The sequence below is a fragment of the Aquarana catesbeiana genome, linkage group LG01, assembly GCF_042186555.1.
Source record: "Aquarana catesbeiana isolate 2022-GZ linkage group LG01, ASM4218655v1, whole genome shotgun sequence".
Classification (NCBI taxonomy): domain Eukaryota; kingdom Metazoa; phylum Chordata; class Amphibia; order Anura; family Ranidae; genus Aquarana; species Aquarana catesbeiana.
The window spans coordinates 311,252,007-311,276,824 of NC_133324.1; the positions used below are offsets into that span (position 1 = coordinate 311,252,007).

At 41.4% G+C, this 24,818-nt stretch overlaps 1 protein-coding gene and 1 long non-coding RNA gene across 4 annotated transcripts in view; one reads left to right on the top strand and one right to left on the bottom strand.

Annotated features, from left to right (window-relative positions):
* Positions 1-1,421: 1,421 nt before the first annotated feature.
* The window catches only part of MYO18B (myosin XVIIIB), an 885,307-nt gene continuing 861,910 nt past the window's right edge, over positions 1,422-24,818 (bottom strand). For all 3 annotated transcript variants that reach the window (XM_073629436.1, XM_073629428.1, XM_073629423.1), the window contains 2 exons: positions 17,878-19,043; positions 1,422-1,614 (listed from right to left, as the gene is read on the bottom strand). In XM_073629436.1, the coding sequence (XP_073485537.1) occupies positions 1,601-1,614; positions 17,878-19,043 (1,180 nt within the window). In that variant the 3' untranslated portion in view covers positions 1,422-1,600. The remainder of the gene's footprint in view (positions 1,615-17,877; positions 19,044-24,818) is intronic.
* The window catches only part of LOC141144080 (uncharacterized), a 70,642-nt gene continuing 50,511 nt past the window's right edge, over positions 4,688-24,818 (top strand). The window contains exons 1-2 of the long non-coding RNA XR_012244349.1: positions 4,688-4,738; positions 8,912-9,065. This is a non-coding gene — a long non-coding RNA (uncharacterized lncRNA). The remainder of the gene's footprint in view (positions 4,739-8,911; positions 9,066-24,818) is intronic.

The window sequence follows — 24,818 nt, forward strand, 5'->3', positions numbered from 1 at the left end:
AGGATATAGACATTTTACAGGAAGACCTGAACAAAACAATGGGGTGGGCAACTGCATGGCAAATGAGGTTTAATGTAGAAAAATGTAAGGTAATGCACATTGGGGCTAAAAACATAAACACAAACTGCTCACTGCGGGGGGGGGGGGGGGGGACACTGGGGGAATCAAGGGTGGAGAAAGATATGGGGGCCCTAGTAGATGGTAGATTAAGCAATAGCATGCAATGTCAAGCTGCAACTACCAAGGCTGGCAGAATTTTAGCATGCATAAAAAAAAGGGATGTACTCCAGAGATAAGACTATAATCCTAACACTTTATAAAACTCTGGTCAGGCCACATCTGGAATATTCCGTCCAGTTCTGGTCACCAGACCTCAGAAGGGATGTGCTGGAGCTTTGGAGCAGTCCAAAGTAGGGCAACAAAATTAATAAGGGGACTGGAGGACCTTAATTACGAGGAATGACTACAAGCACTAAATGTATTCTCCCTGGAGAAGAGACATTTGAGAGGGGACATGATAGCGATTTACAAATACCTCAATGGTGATCCCAGCATAGCAAAAATATTCAGTCCCAGAGAGTGTAAGAGGACACAGGGCCACACAATGAGATTGGAGGTAAAGCGGTTTAACCTTAAACTGTGCAGAGGTTTTTTTCCCTGTCAGGGCAATAAGAAGGTGGGAACTCTCTTCCACAACTGGTGGTGTCAGCAAAAAGTATTAATATTTTTAAAAGACTCTTGAACTTGCATCTTAAAGAACACAACATACAGGGATATGGGAAATTATTATCAACACTGACACACGTTCCCACACAGGTTGAACTGGATGGACTATTGTCTTTATTCAACCTTACCTACTATATAACTATGTAACCTGATGGTACAATCAAGCTGGGATGGGACCTGATGGCACTGGCAATCAAGCCAGGGTGAGACCTTATGGCATTGGCAGTAAAGCCAGAGTGGAAACTGATGGCACTGGACACACTTCTTTTACTTGGTGGCCGCAACAGCAAATCAGAATTCAACCCTCTTTTGATTGTGAGTTAAAATAACTAACCACGGGCTCAGGCTGGAAGCATTTCGCTTCCAGGAATAGGAGGAGGGAGGGGTGGCATGGCTGTGGAGTGTTTCAAAGAATAGCAAAAGACTTGTGACTAGGTAACAGAAAGCAATGGTATGATTGAGGGATCCTGGGGGATTTTTATATTATGCTGGTGAACTGGGTGAGGGTGGTGAGAAAATCTATTGACTCCTAGAGTTTTGGTGTGTCTTACATTTATTATAGAATTCATGTGATAGGTGTCTTGACCAAAATGCAGCAATACAGAACTAATATGCAACAAAATCCCTGAGAGGTCCATCTGTATTATGAGTACGTACAAAATTAATTCTTTACATTCTAATAAACATACTGCCAGTTTGAGAAACCTACAGCTTTATTTTTAGAAAGCAAACAAATTACATAACAACATCTTTAATTTTCAACCATAAATTCATCTTTACAATCTTGTGCTTTTGGCAAATACATAGTGCAAGCCTTCGAAAATAGAATACAGACAGCCAAAGTGAGTCCTTCATCAGCCAGGCCCAAAAGCCTTTACTTGGTGTGACCTAAAAGAAAAAAGATAAATACCATGGTGAAATATTTACTGTATTTATTACTTCCCTCACTGGTTGCTGCAGTCCTCCACCCTGAAGTCATTTTGTATATTCTAACTACCTCCTGATTCATACTTACGATCTTAGGTGGCAAACCAATATCAAGAGAGAGTGCATCCAATAGTAATATTCAATTTTGTTTAGATATTGTTGGGTTCAATCACACACTGCATCTGTATGTCTCTTAAGCTAGTCATACACCATAGAATTTGATTGTACATTCTCAGTACATTATCCCTTGGATTCAACAACGCTATGAAACGTGAGGATTTATGTAAAAAATGATGTTCAATATGTATCCAATCAAGTAGGACCATGTACTACATAACTGTTGTAGGATCTAAAGAACATTGTAGGATTGTAAGATTTCTGGTAAAGAGATCTCTGCATTTTAGTTCACGCTTACACGCTCTTTTACTTTTATAAGGGGGTCTCACTCTGTTGAATAATTCATTTATCTTATATACAGACACTACAGGAACAGGAGTGAGCACTTCCAGGGGCATTGGTGAAACACCATACCAGGGTATAAAAGGAAACTGAAAAATGATTTTTCTGGCTGTTTTTTCTTACGTTCCCAAAAGTAAAGGGATATAGTTATTTTTCATAGTCAGAAGATCTAGAGGGAACACATATTCTACATCTGTTCCTGCCTGGTGCTCTGACTTTGCCGAATGTTCATTATACACTTTGATGATGTAAGAAAACAACATTTTTCCAACCATGCTGTGGATATATAATAAACTGTAATGGAATAATTCTGCCATCCCCGGAGCTGAAGTCACCGAAGTCATACACCAGAGCTAATCTTGGAAACTTGAAATTGTTATGGCTGCATCAAGAATTTGCTGCAGAATGGAGATACGACTTAGTGTGGTTTTAATTACTACTGTAATTTGGTCACAGCAAATTTAGATGAAAGTCTGTTTATTCATCATGTTCTAGCTATTTAATGATCTTAAACATGCATGAAATTGTTCCATCTTTGTCTTCACTCTTGCAATGCCAGGGAGTGTTTGTGACAGACATGCCTCTACAAATTGAAGGCAATGTTATTTTGTAATTCAGACATAGGGGGTTATTTACTAAAGGAAAATCCACTTTGCACTGCAAGTGCACTTGAAAGTGCACTTGGAAGTAAAGTCACTGTAGATTCGAGGGGGACATGCAAGGAAAAAAAAACAGCATTTTAGCTTGCACATGATTGGATGATAAAATCAGCAGAGCTTCCACTCATTTCAGATCTACCCCTTAGATTTAGAGCGATTACATTTTCAAGTGCACTTGCAGTGCAAAGTGGATTTGCCTTTCGTAAATAACCCCCGTAATCTTAAAAACGCTACCAAACAGTACATTTGGCAAGAAAACAGAAACATTTTTAGTGTTAGTAAACCCTGATTCTCAATTTTTAATTGATCTAGGCAGACATTCACTACTACTACTACTACTTACTACTACTACTCAGAACACTCATATGTAGCTCTCTCAAAGCTGTATTTAACCGCTTCCTGACCAACCGCTGCAGTTATACTGAGGCAGGTTGGCTCCCCTGCGCGAGCCGTCGTAGCTATAGGTCAGCTCGCAGGGTCGGGATAGCAGGCGCGCGCACGCCCACTGCACAGGGGGTGCTGTCAGTCACGATGACCGCTGGCCATGAGCGATCGTGACCAGGAGACACAGAACAGGGACGAGTGTGTGTAAACACACACTTCCCTGTTCTGTTCTGACAGGATTGACAGATCTTGTGTTCCTACTGTATTAGCTAGAAACCACGATCCATCACTTCCTCTAGTCAGTCCCCTCCCCCTTCAGGTAGAATCACCTCCCAGGGAACACAGTTCTTGATCGGCCCCTAGTGTTAACCCCTTCACTGCCAGTGACATTTTTACAGTAATCAATGCATTTTTATAGCATTGATCGCTGTATTAATGCCAATGGTCCCAAAAATGTGTCAAAATTGTCCGATGTGTCCGCTATAATGTCGCAGTCATGATAAAAAGATCGCAGATCACCGCCATTACTAGTAAAAAAAATAATAAAAATGCTATAAATCTATCCCCTATTTTGTAGACGCTATAACTTTTGCGCAAACCAATCAATATGCGCTTATTGCGATTTTTTTTTACCAAAAATATGTAGAATAATACATATCAGCCTAAACTGAGAAAAAAATTGCTTTTTTAAAAAAAAAATGGGGATATTTATTATAGCAAAAAGTACAAAATAATGCGTTTTCTTTTTTTTTTTCAAAATTGTCGCTCTTTTTTTGTTTATAGCACAAAAAATAAAAACCGCAGAGGCGATCAAATATCATCAAAAGAAAGTTATATTTGTAGGAAAAAAAGGATGTCAATTTTGTTTGGGTACATCGCATGACATTGCATGACTGCGCAATTGTCAGTTAAAGCAACGCAGTGCCAAATCGCAAAAAGTGCTCAGGTCAGAAAGGGGGTAAATTCTTCTGGGGCTGAAGTGGTTAAACATTTTACTGTCTTAGGTACACCTGAATTACAAGCCCTTTTGTTAATCTCCACTCTTTGTGTCACATGAATATTTTGGTAAAAACGACTGCTAGAATTGGGGATCTGCTTTTTAAGCAGGAATAATTTTCAACTAGAAGAAGTAAAAAAGTATGTCACATTTGCTGAATGAGTCTATTGGCTGCTCCCACTGTAAAGGGAAAAGGTAAATCAAATAGGGAAAAGGCTAGGAGGTTAAGGAATGAGCTCAATTATGTACAGGAAAATCTAAATTATGGGACAATTTATAAACAACAATAAGGTTAAATTAAGACATTAAAGGAGAAGTATGGGATGGGTTAAATAACTAGTACATATTACATTAATCACATATTAGCTAATCTTTGTTTTCCTACTTCAGCTGGCAAAAACGGTCCATTTTCTGTTTGAAAAGTTCTCAGGGGGTGTATACAACTTCAGCAACACGCCCCCTGCCTCTGTCCCCCCTCCCCTGAGAGACGTGGCTGTGCTGTGAACGAGCACGTTGGTCACATGGTTCTGTTTCTATAGTAATAGGATCTCACACAGGAAACAGAAGCTGACTGCTTGGCAAGATGGTAAGCAATGTGCCTCTAATCTACTGCTGAGAATATGAGATAAACTTTTCATGGGCTTGTCAGGATCTTGAGGGTGTTGGATGGCTCCCTCCTTCCTTCTGTGGACACTGGTTGCTCTGCTCCTCTTATTCTGTCACTTCACACACACAGGCACTCAGAGTTCTTCCTCCCCACATACACAGTGTACACAGAGATACAGCTTAGACCTGCTCACTGTTTACATAGACAATGCCTTGATATGCATATATACAAATAGCCTGCATGTGTGTGGAGACTGTATAACTGAATGGTATGCTTGCTATTTGTATATTAAGTGTGCATATCAAGGCTTTGTCTGTGTAAACAGTGAGCAGGTCTAAGCTGTATCTCTATGTACACTGTGTATATTGCAGGCTGTTTGTAAGATAATTCTGTAACAAGTGTGTGTATGTGGTGAGGAGGAGAATTATGTGTGTCCTGCCAAAGCATTGACCTTTATCCTACTGACCTCTGGATTGCTGAACTCTGTCTTCTGCCCTACTGACCCCTGTGCTTTGCCCTAATGACCTCTGTCTTCTTGACTGCTGTCCTCTGGACTGCTGACCTCTGAACTTCTGACCTCTGAACCGCTGACCTCTGCCCTCTGGACTGCTGACCTCTGGACTGCTGACCTCTGCCCTCTGGACCGCTGACCTCTGTCCTGTGGACTGCTGCCCTCTGGACTGCTGACCTCTGGACTGCTGACCTCTGTCCTCTGGACTGTTGAACTCTGTCTTCTCCTCTACTGCCCTCTGGACTGGTGATCTCTGTCCTGTTCCCTCATGACCTCTGTTCTCTTCACTGCTGAACTCCATCCTCTGCCCTGCTGACCCTTGTCCTCTGCCCTGCTGACCTCTGTCCTCTGCCGTACTGAATCCTGCACACTGTCATACTGACCTCCCATCCCCTGCCCTGCTGACTCCCTGCCCCGCTGCCCCCTGCACACTGTCCTATAAATAAATAGCCTCTGTACAGTCCTCTACAAACTGCTGACCCTATCATCTGCCCTGCTGATGTCCCAACCTATGTTACCCTGACATTTTTTACTGCATGCCAACAGCAGACAGAAAGTGTTCAAAAATAAATTATATTAAAAAAATTATTAAAAAAAAAGCACCCCTGTACATGTACAGCCTAGGACACACGTGTATGTAAACATAAATTCTGCTACACATGGTTGGGTATGTATGAAACTTAAGAACTTCACACAAATAAGAACTATACATACATTCCTTACAGACATATTGCATTTTGATCCATTCATTGGTCATGTATGGACGTAGACTCCGACTGTAGATCCATGCAGATTAGTGAAGCTGGCCACCTGTCATTGATTTGAACGGGCTGCTTGCACATGGCTGCAGCAAACACCTGTAAATCCCATGTGGGTGAAGACAGCCCTTCACATGGGTGTACTGGTTCACATTTATGCAATTTGACATGTCAAATCGCATGCCAAATTGGCAGCAATTGCTGGAAATGGAAGTGTCCGAACCGGTGCACCGCACTGATTCCCAAAAGTAATTTCTGTACTACTTTTGGTGATTTCCGGGTGCAATTTCCTTTGACATTGGTGCACAAGCCCACACAGATGTCTCTGAAATCGCCCCCAAAGTGACATGTGGGAATTAAATTGTGCAAGGTCAGTGTGGGCAGTCAGTATGTCCTGAAGAAGCGAGGGTTTCCCCATGAAACGCGTTGCCATCACTCCCTCTCTTCTGAACGACTGACACTCCGTGCACCTTCCACCATCACCGGGGATCCTCAGCATGGATGACTTTGGGCATATAGGTGCGGGATAACAGCACTTTGGGTCACCACATCCAGCAGCTATCCATAACTGACGTGGTTACAGAGTTACTCCCCATTCAGTCTGGGTGACGGGACTCCTAATAGGGCATATGCAGTGATCAATAGGAAATGGTAGGAAAATTAGGTGATCCCTCGCTCAGCTGTACTGATATCCAGTCCACTGGACACTATTGTTACCTTCATCCCTGCAGATAATGGATAACAGAGCAGATTATGGTAACCTCTATCATCTGCAGAGCATCTACCCTTTTACCTGGGTAAAGTACACTACAACATTTTGTATACCTATTGCCGATTGTGCTCTATTTGCTGAAATTATCTTGACTTTATGCTTGATTGTCATGATGTCAGTTTTTCTATTTGCTTTCCGGATCTCTGCAAAGATCAGTGTTTATGAGGTGGAACTTTACTAGCTTACATTCCTTACCTTTCCTGCCATATGTCCCCAATAACCATAGACTGCAGATTCTGACCCTTTGATTTTTGATTTTTGGACCCTTTTATTTGAATTTTTTGGTCTTGATATGTGCAGGCTCCTGCCCCTCTACAATGCTCTCCTATAAGGACTGCTTGGACTCACAGTGTTTGCTGCCACATTGCACATTTATTTTATAGTGCTTTTTATGGCTTATACTATGGTACACGTACAGTGAAGATGTTCCCTTATTTGTTTGTTAGTCCGTCTGTATTTGTTTGTCTATCGACAACATTGTCATTAGATGGTGAATGGTGGAGGTTGTAATGATTTTATGATTTTGTGTATTTGGATAGTTTTATCAAACATTTAATACATTTTCCAATTTTTTTATATATTATTTGCATTCATTCAGATACTATATCTCTGTGGCTCTGTATGTGGCATCTTTTTCTATGCTTATCTTTCCTTGGTATTTGTGTTTTCCGCAGTCAGTGTGAACCTAGGCTAAAGGTCAGTTTTTACCTGCAGGGAATGAGCAAGTTTTCCATGCAGGCAGGCGGTTCCATTGATGTCTACTGTGATGCAACAGCTGCACAGATACAGCTGCTACTCCCAATATGACACCCGTACAGCTGCAAGTGTGGGCCCCAGAATGCAGATAAAGCAGACCATGTACACAGACCCGCATCTACTGGGTGTCAAATTGGGAGCATTGGCTGTGTCCGTGCAGCTCCTGTAACCCAATTGAATTAATGGGAATGCCTTTGCATGGATGCATGGAATATCTAAGTCGGCAATCAGCGACTTATAGCGGGACATTGATAGCATGGCAGGCAGTCTGACACTAACTGAAATTTTGTGGGAACCAGTGACACCAATACAGAGATTAGTGATAATACTATACACTGTCACTGTACTAATAACGCTGGCTGAGAAAGGTTAACATCTAAGGCGATCAAAGGGTTAAATGTGTGCCTAACAGTGTGTACAGCTGGTAGATTTTAATCTACCGCTGATAGGTAAATCTAGTGGGTTACTTATTATAGGAAGTTATATTTGCCTCTGATCCAGCTTGGCTGATGTTGCGTGTAGTTCCACACTGTGCCGGTGGGTGTCGTTGTCGCCATGGGCCAGTGTTGGAAAAGCAACGTGTTGAAGCGTATGAGTGCTCCTCTGTCCCGGAGACAACTCGGTGGAGGTGGTCCTCCAAGTTGGATTCTGGGAGAGGGTATTTTTGGGACAGACACCATGTTCTGGGGTTCGTTTTCAGCCACCTGCTGGCCCTCCTGGCCGACAGGTATGTGTTAAGAGTACCACCTCGTGGTCCTCCGTTCCGGAGGCCCACGTCGCTGCGGCGTGTGGGTGCGCCCAGAAGCCTGTCTGGGGCCTACCACAGCAGCAGAGGAATGGTCCTGAGCTGTCTATCCTGAGTGAAGAAGCTGGATAACCGAGAAGATCCCAGGGGAGGACCCGTCATGGAAGGATCATGCAGAGTCTGGTCTGGAGAGGGGCCTGGTGACTCGGTTGGAGGACGTATCCTGAAGTAGTCTTACTGCATAGTACTGCTGGGTTGGCCTAAAGGTTCAAGTACTGTGTCTGACATTCATCTCAAACCATTACATCCTGTGGCAGAGGATCGTACGGGTTTTATTTCAAACAAGTCTGTGGCAGAGACTTTTGTTCGTGCTACGTGCTGGCTGCTAGACAAGTGAGAGAGGTCTATCCATGCTGGCAAATATTGAATGCCACAAGGGGAGCGCATTCAACTACAAGTGTTCAATTACAAAGAATGTTCTGCAGAATACTAAAGAAAGGTATTTGAGCTTCCCTGCAGCTTTCCTTCTGCCTCTTTCCTGCTACTTCCTTTATTTGTTCATTAAAGCATTGGAAAACCTACTCAAGTGTTTGGTGCTTATATCGTCCAGAACCCTAGACCCGGTGCCGGTGAAACAGAGGTGTCGAGAGCGAAGGTAACAAGCCCGCTTTAAACCAGCGCTCCCGTAGACGTCCTGATGACGAAACGCGTAGGGCGTGGCCTAATCTGTGCTTCCCAACACTACTTGCTTGCAACAGCTGAAGGTAACCGTGACTTTTGTCTATTTTACCTGATTCATACTTTTACATTGTGAGTACCTCTCCACTTGTTTAAATAAATTTTTTAAAAACGATTTTACACTATGGGCACCCCTTCTCTCTTTTTACATGACATACCACGATCCTGAGTCTGCCAGAGATTGCCGTACAGTGGCTTAAACTGTAACTGCCCAATACCCCTGTACGGGTGAAGTGAGCTGGTGAGTGGCTGCACATTTAGAGTACGGATCCTTGAACAGCAGAAGGATTATAATCACAAACACCGTATGCACCAAGTTATTGCACAAATAAGGACTTTTTATGAACTTGATAGCACATTTACTGCACAATAAGGACTTTTTATGAACTTGAGAGCACGTTTGCACTTTACCAAGACTGTTTTTTGGGTACTTATTAGTTCTTTCCACCACCGTTTGTCCTTCCACTCCCCTTTCCCTCTCCCTTCCTCCCTCCACTCCCTCCCCCCCCCCCTTTTTTTTTTTTCCCTCCCCCTGCCCCTGATCAACCTTATGCACGTTCACTAAGTGCCATTTGAAATATATGATTTACACAGCAACACTATGTATGGAGTCTGACACTTTTATATTTTTATTTTTCATACTCTGTTCAACGTTGTGAAATATCTTTTGAGGATATCACCATTTGATACCTGTACGTCTTGTTTAAACTTAGAAGTACATAACATACAGGTAGGAAACCATTAATTGGGTAAAGGAACAGCGCCATACCCTTCTATCATATTAATCAACTCAGCTGTCCCCATTTATGGTGACTGCATGTTGGGCGGCAGCAGTTCCAAAGTGTTCACTAACATATCTTCACTATTTCCACTGCGCGGGTCCACTACTCTTTCCATACCTGTACGTTGCCCTTTAAGAGGCAGCAAGCTCCGTGAGTCGGGTCGCGGGTCCCGCGGACTCGATCACCGCGGGGATACCCGCGATCGCCTCACGGGGAGGAAGGACGGGGAGATGCTGATGTAAACAGCATCTCCCCGTTTTGCCTAGTGACAGTGTCACTCGATCTCTGCTCCCTGTCATCGGAGCAGAGATCAGTGACATCACACACACATTCCATCCTCCTGACAATTAGTAATCACTCCCTAGTACTGATTTAACCCCTCCCCGCCCCCTAGCGGTTAACCCCTTCACTGCCAATGTCATTTACACAGGAATCAGTGCATTTTTATAGCACTGATTGCTGTATAAATGACAATGGTTCCAAAAATGTGTCAAAAATGTCTGATGTGTCCGCCATAATGTCGCAGTCATGATAAAAATCGCTGATCGCCGCCATTAAAAAAAAAAAAAAAATTATTAATAAAAATGCCATAAAACTATCCCCTATTTTGTAAACGCTATAACTTTTGCGCAAACCGATCAATAATCACTTATTGCGATTTTTTTGTACCAAAAATATGTAGAAGAATACATATCGGTCTAAACTGAGGAAAAAAAATTTTTTTTATATATTTTTGGGGGAAATTTATTATAGCAAAACGTAAAAAATAATGCGTTTTTTTCAAAATTGTCGCTCTATTTTTGTTTATAGCGCAAAAAATAAAAACTGCAGAGGCGATCAAATACCACCAAAAGAAAGCTCTATTTGTGGGAAAAAAAGGACGTCAATTTTGTTTGGGAGCCACGTCGCACGACCGCGCAATTGTCAGTTAAAACAACGCAGTGCTGAATCGCAAAAAGTGCTCTGGTCAGGAAGGGGGTAAATTCTTCCGGGACTGAAGTGGTTAAAGAATAAGTTTACCTTTTACCCCAAATAAATAAATGCACATTGTTTCTGGGTAAAAACATGTGCATTTATTATTTTTTGTTGCAATATAGTGAAAGTAGGAATTCTTTCAAGAAATTTTGGGATGTTTGTGGGGGATGATACGTCTATTTCCAGTAGGCATCAAAAATGAGAGTATTTAAAATATTAAATTTTATTAAATAGTAGTAAAAGGGGGTACACAGTCAAAGTATTCAATCTAATAGTCTCACCTACTGGTACAAGTCTAAAACCAAATAGCACAAGCTACCATTGCCAGATATCGTCCACCGCACCTACTGCCACAGAAAGTCTGGCTAGTGCATGGTCCAGTCCTTCTATTGGCATTATCTGGTTGGGATCTGGCACCCTCGGATTTTCTGTGGCAGTAGGTGCGGTGGACGATATCTGGCAATGGTAGCTTGTGCTATTTGGTTTTAGACTTGTACCAGTAGGTGAGACTATTAGATTGAATACTTTGACTTAATGTCATATATCTTTTGGTATACTTGAACATGTATGACCACTATATAATTATATATTTATCTGTTATTTACATAGTTCAAAATAACCAATGATGCCGACATATGCCCTGATGAAGCAATGAAACGGTTGCGAAACATGTTGGCAAACAGGCATGAATGAAATTTCAACATAATACCGGATGGTTATACTGGTCGTTTATATGTACTTTGATTTGTTCTGTGTACCCCCTTTTACTACTATTTAATAAAATTTAAATACTCTCATTTTTGATGCCTACTGGAAATAGACGTATCATCACCCACAAAAATCCCAAAATTTCTTGAAAGAATTCCTACTTTCACTATATTTCAAACTTACCCAGGGATTGGGAGATCCGTCTTAGTGCCTGTGTATGTCCACAGTTATTTACCATTTTTTCCTATTTATTTTTTGTTGCAGGAGCCTGTAAAGCATTCCACCAGCGATTAGCAGAACACTGATGCCATGCAGGGCTCCTGCATACATGTCACTGTATTGGCATCCAAGGAAACCAATACATTCTAACAGGAAGCATGAATGGCAATCCACAGCGCTATGGTAGTTCATTGAGAACAACAAGCCGACAGCTGCTAAGGCTGTCGGGGCCTTGTAGTGTTCCATTCACGAGAGTACTGGGCGGGCAGGCGTTTTTTTTAACAGCTAGCAGGGAGGAGAAAATACACTGCTAGCTGTCAGAATGAGGGGGAGGGGGCAGGGGCCAATGCTTTCATAGCATGTTACATGTTACACCCAGAATATGGGTGTAGCCGTAACATGTTATGAAAGGTCAATTTTCCTATTACTAAGGGATGTGCTTTGCATGGAAACAAAAACCAGCACATCCCGGCTGACAGGACAGAGCTCTGCATTCTTTAGGCCCCTTTCACACTGAGGCTCTTGTAAACTGCCAGTAAAACACTGAGCACTTTTGAAGAGCTTCTCAGGTGCTTTTGAAGCACTTTCCATTCATTTCAATGTAGAGGGGCATTTTTTCACCACCCTGCCAGCGCACTGCCCCAGTGTGAAAGCATTCATTGATTTTAATGCAAATAGGTTTTTGTGAGCTTTTCAGGTGCTTTTTTTAGTGTGAAAGCGCCTGAAAAGCGCCTCAGTGTGAAAGGGGTCTTACATTCCCAGAGCTCTGCCTTGTCATCCTCTTTGCCGGTCTTTGGGTGCCAGAGGTCAATAATTGGCCCAAGACCTTCTGATCAGCTGGCAAGGTGGCAACGCACATGCGTGGCCCCCACCTGAAGTGCTGGATCATGTATCTAGTACGTGGTCCAGCACAGGGGAGCCGCTTTGTTGTTGTACTCCTACATGAGATGGTCACGAAGCAGTTAGGGCACTTTCACACTAAGCCGCACCATGCGCCAGCGGTAAAGCGTCGCTATTTTGAGCCCCACTTTGCTGTTGTTTTAGCGGCGCTTTTCGGGCCCGCTAGCGGGGCACTTTTAACCCCCACTAGCAGCCGAAAAAGGGTTAAAAGCGCATTAAAAGCCCATTGATTTTAATGGGCAGGGGCGTTTTAGGATCAGTGTATACACCGTTTCTAAAGCGCCTCAAAGAAGTTGCTTGCAGGACTTTTTTTGACATCCTGCCAGCGCACCGCTCCAGTGTGAAAGCCCTCAGGCTCAGCTCAGGCTATTTTTAGCGCTATAGTGCCTATAAAGCGCCTCAGTGTGAAAGGGGTCTTAAAGTAACACATGGCACCTTCCTATATGCTGAGATAAAATGCAACATGTTTGCATTTTATCACAACTCACTGCACTGCAGCCACAGGCTGCATTGTAGTACACAAAGGGCAAATAGTAAAAATTGGTTTTCTGTGTGTCCTAGTGGCAACAGGCATTCTTACAATGCAGAAAAATGCCAGTCACCACACTATATATGTGTATAATGCAAAAATAATAGTGTCTACAAACTATGGGATATATGTCTGGAATTTTTATTTTTTTATTAATTTTTTTACTGGCGATGGAGGCAATCAGCAACTTATAGCGTAACTGCAATATCGTGGCAGACAATTTGGACACTGACACTTTTTTAGGGGACCAATCACACTGGCTAAGAAGGGGTTAACATCGGGGGCGATTAAAGGATTAACTGTGTGCCTAGCCTGTGTTTTAGTGTAGTGGGGCAGGTGCTTTTACTTAAGGAAGGCATAGATCTTTGTTCCTGCTTTGCAGAGACGCAGGATCCATGCCTTCCTTACTGACAGAATGGTAATCTGCCTTTTTTTACATAGACAGACTGCTGTTCCGCCGGTGTACCGAACAATCAGTGGGTGTCAGCGTACATCGAGCAGCACAGTGGGAGTGAGTCACCGTCGGCACCCACTCGTGACCGATACCCAGAAGTATAGGATCATGTATATATACATCATCCTCTCAGTGTGACTGCCCTGTAGCAGTAAAACTGCTGTAGAGTGGTGGGCAAGTGGTTAAAAGATGGCTACACCAAACACCTGTCTATCCCATCCTAGGCAGATGTACACGCAAGAATATGTATGAAGATCCGTGCACCTGTCAGCCTATAATTGAGTTCAACAGGCAACTGCATGGAACACCTCTCCATTCCAGGGCACATCAACATGGCCAAATACTTCTATATTTGTACAGCTGCATGAATATGCCATGTAATACAGCCCCACATAGCAATACAAATGTAAGGGGGATGTAATCCTGCAATACTCTATTTACAATGAAGGAAACATTATTGCTATAGGGGTACTAGGTAATACCCTAATTATGGTGTAGCAAAGTATGTCCATATGTCTGAGTAGCTCTGTGCTTCAGTTTGATGGAGATGTGAATTGAAGGTTTCATTGTCTCATAAAAATAGATAAAAGGATTGATTTCCAATGTTAGCTCTGATTTCATTGCATTTTACTATACCAGTAATGCATGGAATTCCTGTGTGCTGTAAATTCCATAAGTGTATTCTGCTTTAAAAATATATTCTTTTCACTCTGATAGATAGAAATATCTAGTGTATATTCTCATACACAGCACTATCAGTGACTTCTCTCGCCTTACAGTCACTGAAGGACTGTTATCTCTGCTGGATTCCTCTGAAGAATGGAACAGTCTGAAAAGGAGGAGGGAGGAGGGAGAAAGGAAGAGGGAGGGGGGAGGGAGGAGCAGCTACGTTCTGGCTCTGTGAAGTCTCGGGAACGAGCCGAGAGCCAACATCAGTCAAGCAAAATGACAGGAAAGTGGGTGGATCCAGACTCCAGAGCCAGACCACTGTCGGTATTACACTGTATGACCCTCCCACAGGTATTTAGCTCGATTTTAACAGAATGTGGGCACTTCTGAGAGGGCCAGAAAGATGTTTAGATATCAGCAGCTCACATAGATAGAATAGATGTAAGCAAAAAAAAAAAAAAAAACCCATACTTCTATTTTAACAAGGAAAATTCCATAGATACAGATGAATTGTCATAACACATACACAATCAATGGCTTTCTGGTGACTAAATGGGGTATACGAAATGTATAGAAATTTAGTTAAAGCCAAACCTTTTTTTATTGGGATAAATTACCAGTGAGTAATTGATCTGAAAGTCTGATGCAGAGCAAAAAGGGTCTCCAAAAGTTAAGATTAGGCAATGCGATATCATATTTCCTACTCTAATATCCTCTATAGCATTGCGGGCACAATTTCTTGCTGATATATGCATATACAGTAGGAAAAAAAAACATTAAAAATATTTCAAAGATGATAGCAATATCCTTGTCTTTTATTACAGACATTTCCCAAATATGATTGCATGGAATTGTAATAGGTAATCAAATCATTAACATTGTGACAGATAGAGGTTTTGGGTGAGGTATACAGAATGCTGTTTTACAAGTGCCAGATTTCTTAAAGTGAACTTGTGTCCAGATCATGCACACATGTTTACATTGCTCAATAAAAAAAATCAGTAAAAGGACTCATCTCTCTATCTATAAGCTTTGTAGATAAATTACTTTTTAGTAAAAGTTCACAACTTATGCACTGAAAACTTAGCTTTTTTGTATGGAGAGCAGATATTGGCAGCTTGCCAGCCCTCCATTGTGAACAGCCAGCAAGTGTTTCTAAGCTGTTGATTTTTTGCTGTGATTTTTGAAGATCTTTGGAAGCAAATCACTTCACATTAAAAACAATTAGAGGGCTTTTTTTTAAAGCTCTATTATCCCTTGGTAATAATGTATAAATAGTAAAAGGTCCATAGTCTGGACAAAGGTGTAAAACAAGTATAGCTTGGGTTTTCTATGTTTGGCTCAGCAACCACATGTGTGCTAGATCTCTCATCCATGTGGCCTATTTAAAGTGATACTGAACCGATTAAAAAAAAAAAAAAAAAAGTTATACTTACCTGCTCCGTGCTTTGGCACTGTTGCTATTTACGGGCCATCTTTCTGAGATTTACTTTTAATGCGGATGTCATTTGGATGTCATTGTTTGCCTATACACCGGCTGCTGAAGTATTGTGCATCCTCACAGACCGCTGCTATTTGCACATTAATTTTAGACTTACCATACACGGATGTCATTGTTTCACTTAAACCGGCTGTTGAAGTGATTTGTATCTTAACAGACTGCTGCTATTGCACTTTATGCATGGTGTTTTTTAAAGAGATTTTTTATAATAAAGGACTGTTACAGTGTACACTTAGAGTGTGTCCACTTTTTTTTCCTCATATTCATTTTCATCCATCACCATCTCCTTCTGTGGTTGCCGTGGGATCCTACATCTGCACCCCCTTGAGTGGGTAACAAGCGTGTTTGACCATTTAGTTCATTCAAATGGTCCATCTTATCCGGTAAGAGCAGTACACAGATGGTGGAAGGATTTCACAACATGAATTTTGGCTATCATTAGTCTGTCACGTGGTGGAAATATATCAGATTTTATGGACATTTATTGCGCTGCACTTGTTTATTTTTTATACTGTTTCTCTTTATAGCAGGATAAAATCAGACAAAACAAGTTATCTGCATGCTCTAAAATATAGCATTCATGTTTGCCTTTAGAATATTCTGAGCTCTGCATCTTTTTATTATTAAGGTATTGTACATTGAATACTCCAGCTTTAGTGCTAGTATATAGGTGTCCACAAGCCTGTGCCAAGTAGCTGAGCTTAGTGTTGGCTAATGAGGCATGTAGTATGGTTTTGTCAGCCAGCTTCAGATAATGAACCAATTTAATGAGATGGACAAGGAATGGAAAATATCAGTAAGGTGTGACGCAGAATGGTTTTGTAATAGAAACAAATATTTTGCCTAAACTTTTTAGTAGCCAATATCAGTAAAGTTGTGTAGACATCCCATTATACTTCCATTTAAGTTCCTCGCTCTCTTAGGAAATCACCATTTTGATATATGGTGTTCTGTGATCAGAAGCTTCCTAGCTCTCCATTCAGAATGCTGAGAGAAAGTATTTCTGTTAGGTTGGCACTTTCATTGCTTTAAAGAAAGGTAATTTTCAGATCTTGCTATAAAAGTCAGCCCTTTTTAACACTATAGTTGTAAAATGACTGTCTGGGCTTGGTGGTCTTAACAGGTAGATTCATAGGCAAATACATCAACCTCCTGCAGTAATCAAGGAGACATGACAGGCTTATTGTTCAAGCACAGTTGTGACCTAGCAGGACTGCTTTCTTAAGCTACTCCAACCTAGCTTCAATATGTACATAATATACAGCAGAAACCATGTAACCCCTGGATAACTTAAACTGGATTACATGATACTATGATTAAAATGATGCATAATAAATTTAACATGTTGAACTACATTGGCATATTTAAAACAGAGCAATGGAATCCCAGCATCTAAAGCTACAGTGCTAATTAAATCTCTTTGCTACTGAGGAACTTAATTGCTCGTTGACAGTTATCACCTTAGCATTACAGTGACTTTAGTGTGCTGGACATAAGGGGACCACCAACAGACAGTAAGATCTCTCAGTAACAATGAAATATATTTACCACTGTAACCCTAGGCTTTGGGTTTTGTCTAAGTTGTCCAAAGAAGACAAGGTGTCTGTGTATGACTCTCAATCTGGCACAAGTAATAGTACATATGCAGTGTCAAAGGTTCTCTATATGATATTTTAAAAGGGGAAGCTTTGCTTGTCTGCCTCCTCCCCTCCTCTGCTGCCACATTTGGCACCTTTTGGGGGGAGAGGGGAACAGGTACCTGGTTTTGACAGGTACCTGCTCCCATTTCTGGCTCAATTCGCCGCAAACTGAGCCAGAGGTTCACACCTCCCCATTCCCCAGCAGCTGGCCCATTCTGCGTGGCATCACTACCGGTTTCCCTTCAAGATGGAGGTGCCGGAACCCGATAGCTGATTGAAAAATCGGCTAGGGTGAGGATACCGCTGGATTCCTGGACAGACAAGTGCCCTAATATTAAAAAACAGCACCTACAGTATTTGTACAGTATTTAGCTGCTCACTTTAATTTTTTTCTGAAGGATTCTGGAGCTCCTCTTTAAGCTTTAAAATGTTTCATCAAAGTTGTTTTTTTTCCCATTTACCTTGTTCTTCATCGTTTTTGCGAAGATATTTCATCATTATGCTATTCACATCATCTTCTTTGCCTTCTGCCTCAGGTCTTTTATTTTCTTGTACTATTTCTGATGTAACTAGTTTCCCAGAAATACCTTCTCCTTCTAGTCTTTGAGCACGTGGCTGACTTTTGATACTATCTGCACTCTTGCAAGAAAAAACAGATCCAGATGAGGATGAAGAATCAGACAGATTTCCTAAATCCTCACCAATGCTAGAGCTTTTCTTTAAAGCACTTTTTAATACACCCGTGGAAAGACTTGGTTCATTTGTGGTTAGGTCTCCAAAGCGGACACTGAGTGGTCGCTGACCTTCTCTTCTATCCCTAGAATATCTAGATAAACTTAAGGTTGATTGTGACTTTTTCAGAGCAGGCAGGATGTCATCGCTGTCATCAGGCAATTTTCTCTCATACTTAAGATTGGGTACTTTCCAGTTTGATAAACTTTCTTCATTTTCATCATCTGCCAGTTGTGAAAACCTCTTGTTCTGAAATACAAGAGGCTGGTTTCCAAAATCGTTTTCTGCAGCCTCTTCCACTGGTGCTTCAAGACATTTCCTCCAAGGCCTTAGCTTTAAAGAAGGAGCACTCTCTCTCCCTACAACTGGAGGTTGTTGGAGAGATTCATAAGAGCCAAATCTTGCCATACGTTTAACTGCAGGTGATAGCGTGGGGTCAGACTTTTCAGAAGGTAAGCATCGAAGGCTTGCTGAACGAGTTAATCCTTGACCTGATGCAGGTTTGTCATCTGCAAGTTTCCCTAAAGCAACTGAGAAATCTTCTTCCTCATCATCATTTAGGCGTGTACATCTTCGGAGAGAGGAAGCACCAGTTGTACGGTAAATAGGCAGCGATGATGTTTCTTCTATAACTAGGGAAGTCTGATCTTTTTCAGCTGCCCTTTTCTTTCTCACTTCTTCTAAAAACTCGGAAAGAGCAGATGAAGAACGTGAAAATGTATCTTCTGCTGGAGATAAGCGTCTTCTTCCAAGTGTCGGTGTTATGTTCCCTTTGTTGGCCACCAATGTAGTTGTTATATTTTCATTTTCAGAAGATAAGTTTCCATGTACTTTTAACCCTGAACTCAGAGATGAACCTGGTCGGCTGACATTCTCGTTGTTCACATCAATGTGCCTGGAAAACATGAAAAGAATATTTTTCTTTAGCAGTATTACTATATATTGTTTGCTTTATCTTCAAGGTACAGAAATGCTCTTTAGGAGGGTTTATGTTTTTTATTGGAAATAATAGCATATTAAAAAACACACAACTGTTTTCAAGACAAAACAAGTTAGGTAATTCTAATTTGCATATATTTATGCATAGGAACAGTCATTTTCAATTGCTCTCTGTTGCCTTATGATATAGTATATAAAAAGTAACAAGTGACACTTTGAAGAATAAGGGGCATACTACAAATTCTACTACAACATCAAAAAACAGGTTACAAACTTGATTACAAAATAAGTAGTATCCACTCAATCTATCCACAAGTGTTTTGTCAAGGTCTATAAAATATGAAAACTTCTAAGTACTGTTACCATGACGATGAAATGCACCATATAAAATGTACACCATTTAAATTTGTACCATAAATAGATACAATATTGCCATGCCACAGAGGGTGCTGTCTATGTATGGCTAATACATAGCTAAAGATTCATTTATAAACAGTATGGACAAACAGGTTGCCCTCCCCAGTAAAAAAAAAAAACATACTGGCCAAATTATTCAATATATGAGGGTTCTTTGTCTTCAAAGACAAGACCTCATTTGTTACATACTTTCTGCAAACCTAAATCATGTCCCTTGGGTGAAACAACCACTATCCTCCTCATGGGAAAAGGTTAAATGAGAGGGTAAATGCAGTTCTTTTCACATAAATGCTGGATGTGCTTCTGGTATCATACCTGTGGGATCTTCCTAGAAGCTGGAAATCACTGTAGTAAGCACTGGTTCCCTACTTCTTACTGAATACAGGAGGTCATCCGCTGGGCACCATTCAATGAATGCAAAGTGTTCTGTGATTGAATAAGGTATGGATCATGGCATCACCACCCCACCTCTCCAGTTCATCTATTCAGAGAATGCGTTGTATTAATCGAGAAAATGCAGTGTTCCTTACCACTTCAATACAGGGCACGTTTAGCCCTTTCCTGCCAAGGGCAATTTTCAGCTTTCAACACTGTTGCACTTTGAATGACAATTGCGTGGTCATGCAACATTGTACACAAACTAAATTTTTATAATTTTGTTCACACAACTAGAGCTATTATTTGGTAGTATTTATTCACCACAGGGCTTTTAAATAAAAAAAGACTGAAAATTTTGAAAAAAGAGCGTTTCTGTTCATTTCTGTTATAAAATTTTGCAAATAAATAATTGTTATTCATAAATGTAGGCCAGCTACATTTCTTCGGTGAAAATAACCCAAATCAATGTATATTATTTAGTCTGTAGGAAAGTTAGAGTCCACAAGCTTTGATTCTGATATACTGACAGCCTATTTCATTTCTTGAGGCCCAAATAATACACTGTTACCAAAACAATATAATGCTACCATAGTAACATTGTACTACTCTGGGGAAGTGATCAGGATTTTTTTTTTTTACACATTGTGATAGCTTATATCAGTGAATTTAATTGCTATTAGCAAGCATTTTAATGAATGTAACTGATTAATTTAGTTTGTTTTGTTGTAATTAGCTGTGATTGGCTAGAGCTAATCACATGCTACAGATGGGCTGTGATTTGCTCTGTCTGTATCATGTGATCACATTGACCAATCACAGCTAATGGCATAACTGTACTAAATGGATGGCATTCAAAAAAAGCTATCCATTATTTTCAACTGTCATGTGATCTGCTGGTCACAGCGGTCACATTGTACCGGCAGTGAGCTGGTACACTGATCAGTCCACTGGACACAGCCGGTGACAGATTGCTCTGCGCAGCCCTGAGGCCGTACGAGCGGTGCCTTCTGAGAAGACATCATATGACATCCACTCAGAAGGAGGAATGTCCCGCCTGGTCATCAATCTGTTATAGGCTGGGTGGGAAGGTATTCATAAGGCCTGTGCATAGCGAGTGAGCTCCTGTGTTCACAATGTAGAGCAATGCAGGGCAGCCTTTTGGCACAGGACTCAGAGGCTAGTGGAGATCATTGCAGTAGCGGTGCCTACTACAGTGATTTCCAGCTTCCAATGGAATCCCACAGATATGGCACATCCATACTTACATTGGTCCAAGCTGTTACTATGTAAAAATCACCTATACCTCAAAAGCAATTCATGTATTTCTATAAAAATACAATTACAGATTTTTGACACTGAATTTAATGGAGCGTAATATCTCTGGCTCTCGCAGTGGACTTGGCTTTGCCTTTACTTGGGAAGGTTTGATCCAATTCATCATTTTGTGTTTTATGTCAGATTACAACAGACGCAGACACCAAAAGGATCATTGCTACGTTTCTTTCTGCTGTTTTCCAATGTACAGTTTATGACATAGCTTGGAGGCATCCAAACAGCCATAAGCTGTACCTTAAATTAAATGTGACGGAGCTATAACACAAACTGTGTACAATATTACCAGCACAATCAGTGTCTTCTCCTAGGAACTAAAAGCTTTTTGTAGATGTTATATGCAATTCATTGTTGCTATTCGTGACCAGGTCTTCATCATCATTCATCTTCATTATAGGGTGTTTACAGCCATATTGGATGTAGTTTAGCTGATCATAAAAGTAGTGACTTTTTTTTATAAAATTACATTACAATGTATTACCTAGATTCAAGACTGCAGGGGACTCTATTAGCTATCATTACTTGTAATGAGAATATATCTCCAGCCTCAAAGGCTGCAAACAGCTAGAGCAAAAGAAAAAGTCCCCCCCCACTGACTTACACCCCAGTCTAAGTCTAAATTGGTGTTGACATTTTCCATGCTGCATAATATACTATGATTATAAGTTGTGTTAATTATAGACTATTAAGGTGTTGACTGTTACTTTTAAAATTTTGGAATTCTCCCAGTGAAAGGTCCAGAGGGAAAATTATACATGAATCACCACTGTTACTCAAATCTTGTTAGAGGTTTACAGATCAGTAATATGTGCTTTCAGCAAAATGTTTTTAAATCTGCCTTCAAAAGGTGAAAGAAATGCATACAGAAACATGATTTGATGCTTCCTATCCAGATCTGTTGAGCAAAATGTTTGAAATCCTCAGAGAAAAGTTTAGTAAGGCCAATACATACTGTATATTCACCAAATGTCCTGCTTGAGCCTTTATCTTTGTGTGCAGCTTAGCCTGAATAAGATGTAACAATTATGTTGATTAATTGGATCACTGTGGGCCAAGAGAAATGATTTAGATACATAATCTATCATTATCATCAATGATATTTTAAATTATTAATAAGCTACATTGAAAATTGAATACTGTTCGATTATTTTCCACCTTTTTTGTTCAGTGGGGATTAAAAAGGCTGTAAGAAGAGTTTGTCTTAATTCATCTCCAGCTATTTTCTGCTAGGGCTGCATATGCAATAAAAAATGATTTACAATCTACAAGCAAAATTAGGCCGGTTTGTGACAATCAGCCAAGAAGGGCATGCTCGAAACCAAAGGCAGACATTTTCAAGAGAAAGGCAAAATTGCCAGCTGGATTTTTGTATGAAGGAGAGATACAGCTTAAGCTGATCAATGAGCATTAACAAAATGTTTCCTTCCATGTGGATTTTTCAAGAAAGCTAAGCGTAATCTGGCTTACCTTTACAATGCACAACAATGACACATATTTGGCTGGGCATAAAGGAATTTTTGAACTAGATCCATTTTCTAATGCAAATACATCTATCAGAAATGGTCCAGGGCAATGAATGTATTCAATGTTTAAAGATTGTGATAACATGAGTGATTGTGGTTTTAAAAATGATAATGCTCTATTTAATTTTTTGCTGATGCTTGCCTCGGTACATTTCTTGATGGGCTTCTACCAAGACTGTCTATTGCCAAATATTGCTTTGTGGAATTTTTTTATCATTACATATTGCGTGTCTAAAGTACTCAGGCTTGAAGACTAGGGATGAGCCGAACACCCCCCTGTTCCGTTTGCACCAGAACATGCGAACAGGAAAAAAGTTCGCTCGAACACGCGAACACCGTTAAAGTCTATGGGACACGAACATGAATAATCAAAAGTGCTAATTTTAAAGGCTTATATGCAAGTTATTGTCATAAAAAGTGTTTGGGGACCCGGGTCCTGCCCCAGGGGACATAGATCAATGCAAAAAAAAGTTTTAAAAACGGCCGTTTTTTCAGGAGCAGTGATTTTAATAATGCTTAAAGTCAAACAATAAAAGTGTAATATCCCTTTAAATTTCGTAGCTGGGGGGTGTCTATAGTATGCCTGTAAAGGGGCGCATGTTTCCCGTGTTTAGAACAGTCTGACAGCAAAATGACATTTCGAAGGAAAAAACCCATTTAAAACTACTCGCGGCTATTGCATTGCCGACAATACACATAGAAGTTCATTGATAAAAACGGCATGGGAATTCCCCACAGGGGAACCCCGAACCAAAATTTAAAAAAAAATGACGTCCATACCTGACCCTTCAGGTCTGGTATGGATTTTAAGAGGAACCCCGCGCCCAAAAAAAAAAAAAAAACGGCGTGGGGTCCCCCCAAAAATCCATACCAGACCCTTATCCGAGCACGCAACCTGGCAGGCCACAGGAAAAGAGGGGGGGGAGAGAGTGCGGTCCCCCCTCCTGAACCGTACCAGGCCACATGCCCTCAACATTGGGAGGGTGCTTTGGGGTAGCCCCCCCAAAACACCTTGTCCCCACGTTGATGAGGACAAGGGCCTCATCCCCACAACCCTGGCCGGTGGTTGTGGGGTTCTGCGGGAGGGGGGCTTATCAGAATCTGGAAGCTCCCTTTAACAAGGGGACCCCCAGATCCCGCCCCCCCTGTGTGAAATGGTAAGGGGTACTTACCCCTACCATTTCACTAAAAAACTGTCAAAAATGTTAAAAATGACAAGAGACAGTTTTTGACAATTCCTTTATTTAAATGCTTCTTCCTTCTTCTATCTTCCTTCATCTTCTTCTTCTTCTGGTTCTTCTGGCTCTTCTGGTTCTTCCTCCGGCGTTCTCGTCCAGCATCTCCTCCGCGGCGTCTTCTATCTTCTTCTCCTCGGGCCGCTCCGCACCCATGGCATGGGGGGAGGCTCCCGCTCTTCTCTTCATCTTCTTCTTCATCCTCTTCTCTTCTTCCTTCTTCTCTTCTTCTCTTTTTCATTTTCTTCTCCGGGCCGCTCTGCACCCATGCTGGCATGGAGGGAAGCTCCCGCTGTGTGACGGCGTCTCCTCGTCTGACGGTTCTGACGCACAGTGACTTGACGGGACTTCCCTGTGACGTCACGGGGAATGCCACAGGGAAGTCCCGTCATGTCCCGTGTGTCAGAGGGGGCGGGGTCACCGGGTGGCCCCGCCCCCCGTTATTTAAGAACCATCAGACAAGGAGACGCCGTCACACAGCGGGAGCCTCCCTCCATGCCAGCATGGGTGCGGAGCGGCCCGGAGAAGAAAATGAAGAAGAGAAGAAGGAAGAAGAGAAGAGGATGAAGAAGAAGATGAAGAGAAGAGCGGGAGCCTCCCCCCATGCCATGGGTGCAGAGCGGCCCGAGGAGAAGAAGATAGAAGATGCTGCGGAGGAGATGCTGGACGAGAATGCCGGAGGAAGAACCAGAAGAGCCAGAAGAACCAGAAGAAGAAGAAGATGAAGGAAGATAGAAGAAAGAAGAAGCATTTAAATAAAGGAATTGTCAAAAACTGTCTCTTGTCATTTTTAACATTTTTGACAGTTTTTTAGTGAAATGGTAGGGGTAAGTACCCCCTTACCAT